General features: G+C 53.2%; 1 protein-coding gene across 1 annotated transcript; it reads left to right on the forward strand.

Moving 5' to 3' along the window:
* Positions 1–3,718: 3,718 nt before the first annotated feature.
* LOC139022208 (pulmonary surfactant-associated protein D-like) lies at positions 3,719–10,885 on the forward strand. Its single transcript, XM_070433252.1, has 8 exons — positions 3,719–3,736; positions 3,931–4,126; positions 5,636–5,737; positions 5,979–6,095; positions 6,377–6,494; positions 6,878–6,993; positions 7,565–7,648; positions 10,464–10,885. The coding sequence occupies exons 1-8, from the start codon at positions 3,719–3,721 to the stop codon at positions 10,841–10,843; spliced, it is 1,131 nt and encodes a 376-aa protein (XP_070289353.1). The 3' UTR covers positions 10,844–10,885.
* Positions 10,886–12,059: the final 1,174 nt, after the last annotated feature.

The following is a 12,059-nucleotide window of genomic DNA, read 5'->3' on the forward strand; positions in this document are numbered from 1 at the left end:
GCATAGCCTCAGTGCCCAGCAACCTAAGAAACCGTGTGATCTTCCTAGACCTCATCTTTCACACAGGGAGGTTCATGGTCATCTGCATGAAAGCCATTGTCATCATCATTTGAGATCTGACTCTTCTCACCTCTGTTGGTGTAACTGAGGAAGGCAAAGGTTATCATTGTAACAGGAGTGTCTGGGTTGGGTCATAAATAAAATTAGAGTCGGTTGTAATGTGGAGTTAGACAAAGGAAACTCTATAGTTTATGTTACAGCGGGATCCCAGGGCATTGAGATGGAGTACTTAATAGGCTAAGAGCTAGCAGTTAATAGAAGCTAAGTTGCAAACACAGAAAACATATAGGGCTTCTGAAATAAAAGTCACCGTAAATAGGAGTTTGTCGAGCTATGAGGATACGACTTGTCAGGAAGCTCTGTGGGGAGTGGAGAGCAATGGTTCAGTTCAGCCTGCAGGCTGATCCAGATCTCTGGGAAGCACACAAAAATCTTAAAATGAGGATGTTAATAATGAAATAATTTTATCATTTGGAGCACAAGTGGCTCTACTATGAGATCCTCCTTCAGAAAATTGCATTATGGGAAACAAAATCCTCTCCTACCAGCTGAGGAAACTGGCATTATAGCTTCTACAATACACAAGGAGATGCCACAGCAGCAACAATACCCAGGAGCAATTGGCAGCACCAATGGAGTGGCCAAAGGAGAGCACTGCAGGCATTGGGCAGCTGGTGTGTGGACCTCGGCCAGGGATGGCGAACCTTTTGAGCTCCACGTGTCAGCATTTTGAAAAACCCTAACTTAACTCTGGTGCTGTGTCACATATAGAAATTTTTTTGATATTTGCAACCATAGTAAAACAAAGATTTATATATTTGATATTTATTTTATATATTTAAAAGCCATTTAACAAAGAAAAATCAACCAAAAAAATGAGTTCGCGTGTCACCTCTGACACGCGTGTCATAGGTTCGCCATCACTGACCTAGGCAAAGGATTGATGCAAGAGGTGAAGCCACAGGGATCTAGACGGAAGCAGAGATGACAGCAACAGCAGTAGGGCAGGCAACTGCTCCATGGCCACTGGGACTGAGAGTTTCCTGGGGGATGCCAGCAGTAGAGTATCATGGTCTCAGGGGTCCAAACTGCTTCCTAGAGCAATACACAGAGGAAACACCAGCTAAGGAAGTGGAGAGATGAAGGCAAGGATGTAAGGACATCCATCCCATAGAAAGCAAGTGAGGGCTCTCCAACATCTAGACCAGGAAGCTAAGGAGTGACCCCTGCAGGTGGCAGCTCCCCTGCCACTGTCCTCACAGAATGCTGCAGCCTCTGCAACCCCTCTAGCTCCTCCACCCCTGCCCAGAAATGCCAAGAAGCTCCCAGCTCTTTCCCACTATCTGGGCAGTAATGTTGAGGTGAAGGACAAAGAGAAGTTGGTACAGCAAGCCCTGTCTGTTGAAATACACAAATGCGTATGCTTTTACAATAGTTGTAGGTTATTGTGAACTTGCTTCCTCATCTGCTCCTCACTCTGCTTTCCTGGCTTTGGTTTTCTCAGGAACTCATATTCGTGGAGATCTGTAAAACCCAGACATTGATGATGCCGCTGAACTCACAGGGATCAGTGAGATGCAGATGAGGTCATCCACTGAGGGTGCTCTGTAAACTCTAAGGTGACATGTGTGTGGTGTTAGGAAAGTTTCCAGAACCCAGATGGGGTGAGTGTGAGTGAGTCAACAAGGAAGAAAATTGTCCAAAGAAGTTCTTAAAAGACCAACACCAGGTGGCTCAGATTGCAGGGCAGCATAAATAGCCCGAGCCTGTGAGCCAAGGAAGCGCTCATTGCCTGGGCACTGGAGGACGCAATGGTGAGTGTCTGCGCCGGCCTCTCTTTTTGTTTTCTCTGTGTCCAGTGAATGTCCCCCGGTCCATTTGGGGTGCTCTAATGTACTGGTGTTGAGGAAGACAGGGTCTATGTAGCTCTTCTGCTCGGGGAGGTGTGGGTGTGGGTGTGGGTGTGGGTGTGGGTATGAGAGGGCAGCATAGTGGGGGGAAGAAGGACCATTCTTTGGCCCCTCACTCTGCTTCCTTTACTCAGTGGGAGATTAGCCTTCTGGGCTGGGGGAGGGTGGGTGAGTGGAATATGACACCCACCCGGACCCCAGATGCTACTATCAGGAAGCCTCAGGTGGGCATGAAATTTCAACTTCTCGCTTGGTTCTCTCCACCCCTGATTTCTTCAGAAAGGAAGGTGGATGAGGAGAAACAGCCCTGGCATTCCCAGGCTCAGGTCAAAGTTGATCCTGGTGCCAACTGCCCATTTTACATGGATAAACATGGATTTCTCTTAGCTTCAAATGTTTGTTTTAAAAATACACCCACTGGACGAGTTTACTGATTTACAATCAATTTTTAGAGGAGTCATTTTTCAATAATACTTTAGTCTGACATTGAGGCATAAAGGGAACACTATGTGGTTTAAGGGGATGTGGCTCTGCCCAATACCGCTATAGGCCCAGCGAAGAGGCCTCATCCCAGGCCTAGGTCTCCAACCCTGTGAGGGGGCTCCTGCCCAGGCCCCTTTCTGCTACAATGAGCTGTGGTGCCTTCTGTGCCACCTTGAGCTGTTGGGCAGAATGCCTGTGTCTTTTCAATCTTCCCCAGATGTGGGCACAGGGCCCTTGAATTGTGGCAACTGCACACCAGGGGGCAATGCCCTGGCTCTGGCTGGAGCCTTTGGTGTTCCTGGCCGAGCCTCTGCCCAGCAAGTGCCACGCTGCTGGACTGTGAGCTTGCCTGGTGTTTAGAGACTCCCATGATGCCCGAGGAAGTGGTAAACTCAGAATGAGAAAGAACTGGTGCCAACAGGGTCCTCCGCAGCCCAGAACCACCAGCAGGTGGAGAAGAAAGCACTTCTGTGGTTAGGAAGGCCCTCCACTGCCTCCCCCTCAGGCTGCCTGGCCATCCCTTCTCCTTTGCTCTGTCCCTCAGGCTTGTTCTCAGCCTCTGCATCTCCCGTGTGCGCTTTCCTGGCTCCTAACTTTAAGGTTTCTCTCAAGAGGAAAGAAGCCCACCATTGGGAGTGACCAGGCCCTGCACCCACCCTGACCTCACTTAGCTGCGGAGTCCCTCTCACATGTCACTGGACACCCTATTGAACATCTGTTTTTAATCCACCTAAAGCCACCCTTTCCCTGATGGAGCTCACCTCACATGCCCTCCTCCACGAGGCCCCTCTCCCAAGTCGTCCCAGGTGGAGGGGCAGCACTCTATGCGTCCCAGGGTCTCTCCAGCTATTCTGAGAACTTTTTCTGGGTTCCATCTGGAACTTTCTTCATGGAGACAGTATCTAGTCCAGAAATGGCAGGCCACCTGGCAAACATGTAGCCATGTGCCCATCTTGTGTTAGGACACATGTCACTGAGCATTCTGGCTCCTTTCCAGACAAGCACTGAAACCACCAGTGCTGGTCCATCCAAGGCTACAAGTGACAGGAAATGGGATTGCCCAGCCACCTTGCTGACACAGACAGGGAGACGGAGGTTCAAAGAGGGGAACTGTCCTGCCCAAAGGCACTTCATGAGTCCTTCCTGATGTGACAGGTGGCCTCAGTGAGGAGTTCACATCCCAGCCATGCCGATGGCAGTGAAAGTGAAGTCACTAGAAGGGACAAAACGGGGCATCTGAGAAGAGGTAGATGTTGCTGATAACCATGTCAGAGTTCAGCTGGGTAACTCATGTCCTCCCAGGCCAGACTGTATGGCCGCCTTGTCCTAAATTGCTTTCGGAGTCCTGCTGCTCCTGATCCCACAGAAGGGGTGAGGTGGTAGGAAAGTGCCTCTCTGACTTCTGGGCGCTGGGTTAAGTAATAGTCCATGTTCTGGAACGAAGACACGTTCTTTCTCTTTCTGTCCACCCCTGAAGGCCCTGCTTCTCCTCTCCATGCTGGTCCTGCTCACACAGGCTTCAAGGTCATGGGGAGCAGAGGTGAAGAGCCTTTCCAAGAAACCTTTGATTGATGACTGCACCCTGGTGATGTGTAACCCTGTGGAGAAAGGCCTGCCTGGTCATGATGGACGAGATGGGAAAAAGGGCCCCCGAGGCGAGAAGGGGGATCCAGGTAGAGCTGGGACCGTGGGCTTGTCCTGGTGGGCATGGGTGGGCACTTGAATTGTAACCAACTCAGCAACTCTGGATGTTCTGCCGTGAAAGCCCTGGAAATGGAAGCCCACCTCCTTGGGAAGAAGTCCCCTAGACATTCAGTCCATTAAAACACCTTGTTACCAGTTGGCAAATGACAGGCTGCCCTGAACCCGGAGGTGTTATTCCCCCTCCCTAGCTGTCAGGATTCCTCCCCTAGGATCTTCTGATTCTTCTCACCCCAGAATGAGCAAATTGTGGGTAAATGCCTGGTCTTCGGGGCCCTCTAGAACCAAGCTGCGGCACTTATAATTGTTCATTGTGGTTGAATGATTTCTGTGCAGTGTGTTAATATCTAACTAAATTCTACTGCATGAGAGGTGGGCAAAGATGAGGCCCTGTGGCCCTACACTCAGGCCTGATCAAAAGGATTTCCCTAAATGCACTACAGAGAGGAAGAAAGGGAGCTCATATTTTATAACTGGACATTTGTAGCTTTTGACCTTCACCCATTTTGCCCACCACCCAGCTCCCATCTTACGCAACCACCGATAATCTGATAGCCACATTTATGAGTTGAGATTCTTTGTTTTGTTTCTTAGAATCCAGATATAAGTGAGATAACACTGTCTCTGTCCTAATTTGTATGACTTATGGCACTTAGCATAATTTCTTCAAGATCCATTCATGTTGTGGCAAAGGGTAGGATTTTTTTATGGCTGAATAATATTCCAGAGTGTGTGTGTGTGTGAGACATTTTTATTCATTCATCCATTGTGGACACTGTTCGGTTGTTTTCATCTGTTGGCTACTGTAAAAAATGTTGGAATGAACTTGAGGGTACAGACATCTTTTCAAATTAGTGTTTTATTTCCTTTGGATAAAACCCAGAAGTGGTATTGCTGGATCATACTTTTTAAAGAAATTATATTTTTAATGTCTTAAGGAAACTCCATATTGGTCTCCACAGTGGCTGCACCAATTTACAATCCCACCAACAGTGCAAAAGGTTCTTCTTCTCCTCATCCTCACCAACACTTGAGATCTTTTGTGTTTCTTACAGTTGCCATTCTAGGAGGGGTGAGATGATATCTCGTGGGTTTAATTTGCATTTCCCTGGTGACTCATGTCAGGGATCATTTCTGATATAAAGTTTGGTCCTTGGAAGGGGAAAGCAAGGAGTCCATGATCCAGGAGAAAAGCTAGCAGATCCCCTGCTGTAATCCTGCAGCCTCTGGGCATGGAGGGTGCACTGCATGGAAACAAGACAGTTCTTGGCTTCATGTCCCCGTAACAGCTCTGGCAGGCCTGTTTCCTCACCTGTGAAACGGGGATGTGCACACCCCTCTCCTGGGTCACCACTGGACTGAGGAGTGTGGAGGTGGAATGTCTACACCTGCGGAACCTGAAGGAATGCAGGGCTGACCTGCAGGTGCTGCTCCTCCTAGGCCCAGGGCCAGGTTTATGTCCATTTCTTCTCCTGCTACAGGTTCACCAGGAGCTACAGGGCAAATGGGGATGCTGGATATCCCCAAAGGGGACAAGAGTTCTGCTGGAGAACCTGGACCGAAGGGAGACTCGGGGCCACGTGGTGAGCAGTGGGCGTGGACTGCAATGCCTGCCACTAGGCCATGCTGGAGGATGCACATACCCATCCCAGGAAGGAGGGTGCCCTGCGGGTGGTGCTGGGTTCACGCAGGGAAGGCTGTAATACTGCTGGGCGGCGTCTGTAGGATGGTGCTGTTCTCTGACCTCTATGACTGCTCTCACCTTCTCATGCTCTCCCCCTTCTGAGAAGACTCAATGCACTGACTGGCTGGTCCTTTCCCCAGGACCTCTGGGACCTGCAGGTGTTCCCGGGCCGGCTGGACCAGAGGGTCCCTCAGGAATGCAGGGGAATGTGGGACCCCAAGGTGAACCAGGCCCCAAAGGAGAGCCTGGGTCCAAAGGTAGGAGGTTGGTCTTTAGAGACTGGTGTTCAGCTCTAGGGAGAGGGAGGAGTGACAGTGGCAACCCATGATGTGACCTAAAGATGCTCAGCGTGCCAGGAAAGCCAGGCCATCACCACTGGCAGGCCTTGCTGTGATCCCTGCCCCCCAAGCCCCACATCTGGAGGACCAGACAGGGGGGTGCACAGCCCCCCAGTTTTCCTTCTCCTCGTGGAGCCGAGGAAATGATCCAGGCTGCACACACTCTCAGCAGCCTTTGTCCCAATCTGTTCCTTCCTCAGGAGAAGTGGGTGCCCCAGGCATGCAGGGTTCTGCAGGGACAAGAGGCCCCCCAGGTCCCAAAGGAGAGAAAGGTGCCCCTGGTGAGTGTGGAGACCCTGGGCTTGCAGGGGCAGCAGGTGAGTGATGGGAAAAGCTGGGGCGGGCCTCTGGTCCTCCTGTGTTCACCTGAAGCTGCAGATGCCTGTCCCTCCCCCATCACCCCGCCAGCTCAGAGCTGCAACACTGGTCATGGGGTGTCTGTGCAAGGAGGTGCCTCGCTGGGCTTGAGCTTTGTAACTGGGGAGAGTGCGGTGTGAGCAGCAGGGACAGTCTGCATCCTGGGAAGGCTGGGTGCTGGGTGATGGGACTGTACTGTACAGAGAGGGTGTGTGGCTGGCTTTGGGACAGACTGTACGTGGGAGGGTGTATTGCTGGACAATAGCACAGTCCATATGCTGGGAGGGGGAAAATGGGGGAAAATGTGTACTGAGCTCACCCTCCTCTTCTTGTCTGATCTCTGAGCCTGCAGGACATTCAGGCCCACAGGGACCTCCAAGCGCCAGGGGCTCCCGAGGACTGAAGGGGGACAGAGGTGCTCCTGGGGAGAGAGGACCAAAGGGAGAGAGTGGGCTTCCAGGTAAGGTCGACTTCCTTAGCTCTGGGTGCCCCACTAGATTGCAGAGGGAGGAGGCTCACTGCTCAGTGGTCAGCCCATTGTAGGGGTGGCCGGGTGAAAAACTGGGAAAGGCTGTCTGGCTGAAGGTAGGAAGATGAGGCTCTGGCTTAGACTCAGTACTCAGGGAAGGGACAGCCTGAGCAGCTTCCCATCTGATCACTGGGACAGCTCAGCTCTCTTCCCAGTTCATGAGAGAGCTGTGAGCACCAAATAACCCAGGGATGGGGAGTACCTGAGGGACGTGCAATCCACTCCCCTTTCAGGAATGTGCTCCCAGACTCTCAGAATTTGCTGTGAAATGTCATCTGGATCAGAATTAGTCGGGTGCCAGGACCTGCTCAGGGCACAGTGTGCTCACTACAGAGCCTCAGAGAAGGCAGCAGGGGCAACTGTGACAGTGGCTGTGGGCTTCCTGGGGACCAGCTCCTTACCCTCCCCCAGGAAAGCCTGTCCCCCTTCCCTTGGGACACGGACTCTGAGCCAATCCCTGGATGTGAGGTACTGGTCTTCACTGTGCCTCTCTCTCCTGCAGACAACGCTGCTCTGAGGCAGCAGGTGGAGGCCTTGCAGGGGCAGGTAGGACGCCTTCAGAGAGACTTCCTTCAGTATAAGAAAGGTGAGTACTGGACCTGGACCTGAACCTGAGCCAGTCGCCAAGGGCAGGCCCCAAGCGGGGTCTGTGTTTGGGTTTGGAGTTGGCCGGGCCTGAGGCAGACCTGGTTGTAGGACTATGGGCTCTAGGATGCTAGTGGGTTTGGACGATGGGCTGGACCTGGGACTGAGGCAGGAACAGCTCAGGGCACAGTGTGCTCACAACAGAACCTCAGGGACTTGTGGGCAGCAGGGGCCAGCTGTGTCAGCGGCTGTGGGCTTCCTGGGGACCAGCTCCTTACCCTCCCCCAGGAAAGCCTGTCACTGAGCCCTCTTCCCTTGGAACCCGAACTCTGAGCCGATCCCTGGCTGTGAAGGACTGGTCTTCACTGAGCCTCTCTCTCCTGCAGACAATGCTGCTCTGAGGCAGCAGGTGGAGGCCTTGCAGGGGCAGGTAGGACACCTTCAGGGAGTCTTCCTTCAGTATAAGAAAGGTGAGTTCTGGACCTGGACCTGAACCTGAGCCAGTCGCCAAGGGCAGGCCCAGGTGGGGTCTGTGTTTGGGTTTGGAGTTTGTGAGTTTGTTTGTTCCCTGGCACTCTGAGGCAGGCCTGGTTGTAGGACTGTGGGCTCTAGGATGCTAGTGGGTTTGGACGATGGGCTGGACCTGGGACTGGGGCAGGACCTGGGGCTAAGGATAGGGTGGGGCAGAGCAGTGCAGCCACATGGTCCAGCACCTGGAAGCAGATGCCAGGGACACGGAGCAGGGAGTAGGCCTGACACCAGCTCATTGGGCTGGCGGTAGCATGGTCAAGGCTACCAGGCTCCAGCCCCCAATATCACAGCCACCTGTGACCCGACCCAGATCAATGCCCCAAGCCCAGTGCAGTTCAGACCTTCCCTACTGCTAACCTGTGCTGGTCCCTGGACACCCCGCTACCCAGGATGCATTTCTTATCTCTATGGGGCTAGGTGTCCAAACCCCTTAAGATGTTGCTGCCCAGGTCACAGCAGCAGTGACTCCTGACACTGTCCTGAGAGTTGGGGCTGGGATGCTGTGCTTGCATTCAAGGCTGTGAGGGTCTGACCTTGGCATGTGGCCATTGAGAGACTCACCTGAGACAGATCCTGGGTCCGGCAGGGGGCAGGCTGCCTCTGGGCTCTGCCAGTGCTGGGCTCTCCCCTCCTCCCTGGGTGTTCATGGTGGAGACTCTCCCCTAACCTGGGTGCTGAGGAGTCAGAGGCTCCAGGAGCGCAGCCCAGTGGCTGTGCCTGTGGGCATCTCCACCTCAGTCCCTAATTCCCCCCCTCCTCCCCGCTTTCCCCATGTCAGCTTTGAGCTCAAATCATTCAGCAAATCTCATTGATCCAAAGAGGAATTTCTGAAGGAGGAGAGTACACAGGGGTGAGACATAGGGTTGGCTCCTACCTACCTAAGGCCACTGAGTACCCACGTACCAAGGGTGAGGTTTCAATCATTTAGTATGTTCCCTCTCTCCACAAACATGCACATGTGTTCACTCCCTTACATACACACTGATGCAAAAGAGAATTCATGATGACCTGCCACATATGTGTGTATTACATGCATGCCATCACTCACCTCATGACATCTACACCCACAAGCACACACGCATATTCACACACACACAGGTGGACCTCCAGTGCTCCCATGTACCTTCACATGGACACGTGGCCATATTCATGTATGCACACACAGACCCACCCGGGTGCATGTAGTGAACGGCAGATGAACTCCTGTCCAGGGCGCTCTGGGTGCCCACCTGAGCCTGTGGAGTGTCTGCCCCCTGAACCCTTGTGGAAGGGTCACAGTGAATCTGGGTGCAGCCTGGGCTCCTCACCAGCCCTTTTGAGCTGGAGCACAGCCCTCTCAGGAGCCCTGAAGACTTCTATGCACAGACCCAGAAGTCAAAGGGATGGAAAATGAGCCCGGCCAGCGTGGCCCAGTGGTTTAGCATTGACCTATGAACCAGGAGATAATTGTTCGATCCCTGGTCAGGGCATGATCCCCAGTAGGGGGTGTGCATGAGGCAGACAATCAGTGATTCTCTGTCATCGATGTTTCCTTTCCATCTCCCTGTCCCTCTCCCTTCCTCTTTGAAATCAATAAAAATTTATTAAAGCACACACACACACACACACACACACACACACACACACAGATAAAGGGATGTAAAATGAGATGGACTGAAAAGTGATGTTGAATGTCACACAGGTGATGCTTTTATAAATGGTATTCCCATCTTAGAGATGAGGAACTGGAAACCCCAAAAAAGGAAGTGATTTTACCTTGTCCACCTGGACAGTCATGGCCAAGGTGGGGCTGAATACCTGGCCCTCTGACTCCCAGACAGGCCTCTCTCCAGCATTGACTCTCTCCTGCCCCTGACGCCCATGCTCACCTCTCAGCTGTCCTTGTCCTCTCTCCCAGCTCTCCAGCCTCACCCACATGCACTCCTAGAGGCCAGCACTGGGCGCACACAGTGCAGAGATTAGCACAGCGCTGCTCTCAGATGGCCCACCCTCTCCTCTTCTTTCCCACATCCACACCCGGCACAGACCTCCCTGTCGATGCCACATGCCCTGCTGTTATGCAGGATCCACAGTGAGATCAGTGAGCACCATCCTTGTTTCCAGCTCTCAGAGGCTGTGGTGCCATTTCGCTGCACGATGCAAAAGCTTCCCAGTCCTGCCCAGTAGCTGGGAAACCGATTCTGCCATGCAACATGGGGTGCAATAGAAAGAGCACGTCTCAGCTCTAGTGTGAGATCAGATAAGGGTGACCCCCACCCCCCAACCTGACTATGTTCTCCTCCTAGTGGAGCTCTTCCCCAACGGCCAAGATGTTGGCCAGAAGGTCTTCAAGTCAGCAGGCTTTCTGAAAACTTTTTTTGAAGCACGGCAAGTGTGTGCACATGCCGGGGGGCAGCTGCCCTCCCCACGCTCTGCAGCTGAGAACCACGCCTTGCAACTGCTGCTCGATGTTGAGAACAAGGGTGCTGCGTTCCTGAGCATGACTGACTTCAAGACAAAGGGCTGGTTCACCTACCCAGGAGGGAAGCCCCTGGTCTATTCCAACTGGTCCCCCGGGGAGCCCAACAACGATGGAGGCAATGAGCACTGTGTGGAGATGTACACCAACGGCAAGTGGAACGACAAGTTCTGTGGAGAGAAGCGCCTTGTGATCTGCGAGTTCTGAGCCCTCAGGGTGGGTGGGGCAGCCGTGGTCCAGGAGCCTGGCCCAGACCATTGTGCTGCCGACATGACAAGGAAGAGGGGATGGCTCTGTGGCCGGGCTTCTGCACAGAGCTGTGGGATGAGGCCCGCCAAGGGTTCCCATGGAACTCCTCTCTCAAAATAAAATATGAAACTGGCTTCACTGGCTGCTCTGTCAGAGGAAGAAGGGCCAGCCTGCAATCTCAGTTGTAAGGGATAAAATTAGTCCCCCAAATCCAAAGGCTCCTCCTCAGCCCTCTGCCTCCTCAAACTGTCAACCCAGCAAGTCACTCCCTCCTCTGTCACTCCCTCCTCTTGCTTTGGTGTCCCCTATGGCAGTTCCTTATCATCCTCTTTTGCTAGCCCCTCCTCCTCTTGACCACTTAATGGCAACCTGCTCAAGCCTTAGCTCTCCATTCTCTCCCCTCCTCACCCTCACTCCAGGGATGAGCTCATTCTGTCCAGGGCTCAGATCCCTGGCACCCACATTACATGCCTGCTCAGGACCTCCCGGAGCCCTGGACTCCTTGGCCAATGCCAGCTGGAGCCCCAGGGCTGGGCGGTTCCAGTGGCTGCTCCTTGTTTCAAGGCCTGAGCCCCAGAAGGTGCACAGCGCTGTGGGCTGACCTGGCAGGTCATCTGCCTCCCTGGCAGGACTGTGTGGCCCAGTTGAGTAGCCTCCTCCGCATCCCTGCACACCAGGACCTCATTCTGCCCTGTCATTGTGACTGCCTGTCGGCTCATGGGAGGGAGTCCCACCTGCACATCCCCATTCCAGCTGAGATCTCAGGCACAGAGGGTCCAGCCAGGCTCAGGTTCACCCCCAGCCCTCCCCTGGCCTCAGTCCAGGAGGTTCTTCCCCCACACCACCTCAGAGACAGCTGGGCAGTTCCTCCTCCTCATTCCACAGAAGGGGTAGGGGGGGTTGGGTTGCTCAAGGCCCCAGGTGTGTCTGAGCTACAACTTGGTCACGTGAAAGGTCATCTGATCCCAAACCTTATATTTCTGGCCTGTCAACTTTTAGGCCAAAGGCCTCTGTATACCAGTTGACTTTAATGACACTTGTGCTTAAGAAATTGGAAGGATACTTGGAAGAAGCACAGGCTCATAGGAGAGGCAACAAGACAGGAAAGCAGCCCTCCTTTGTTCCCAGGGACCAGAGGCCACACCCCTCTTCCCACCACTCCAGCAGCCACACC

The sequence above is a fragment of the Myotis yumanensis genome, unplaced genomic scaffold, assembly GCF_028538775.1.
Source record: "Myotis yumanensis isolate MYYU_CA2020_CCGP unplaced genomic scaffold, mMyoYum1.0.hap1 SCAF_13, whole genome shotgun sequence".
Classification (NCBI taxonomy): Eukaryota; Metazoa; Chordata; class Mammalia; order Chiroptera; family Vespertilionidae; genus Myotis; species Myotis yumanensis.

What these genes read in the sequence shown, in the direction of transcription:
- LOC139022208 (XM_070433252.1), top strand. An exon ending in AGGAGAGCCTGGGTCCAAAG is followed by an intron (nt 6,096 to 6,376) that starts GTAGGAGGTTGG and finishes TTCCTTCCTCAG; the next exon opens with GAGAAGTGGGTGCCCCAGGC. An exon ending in GGGAGAGAGTGGGCTTCCAG is followed by an intron (nt 6,994 to 7,564) that starts GTAAGGTCGACT and finishes TCTCTCCTGCAG; the next exon opens with ACAACGCTGCTCTGAGGCAG.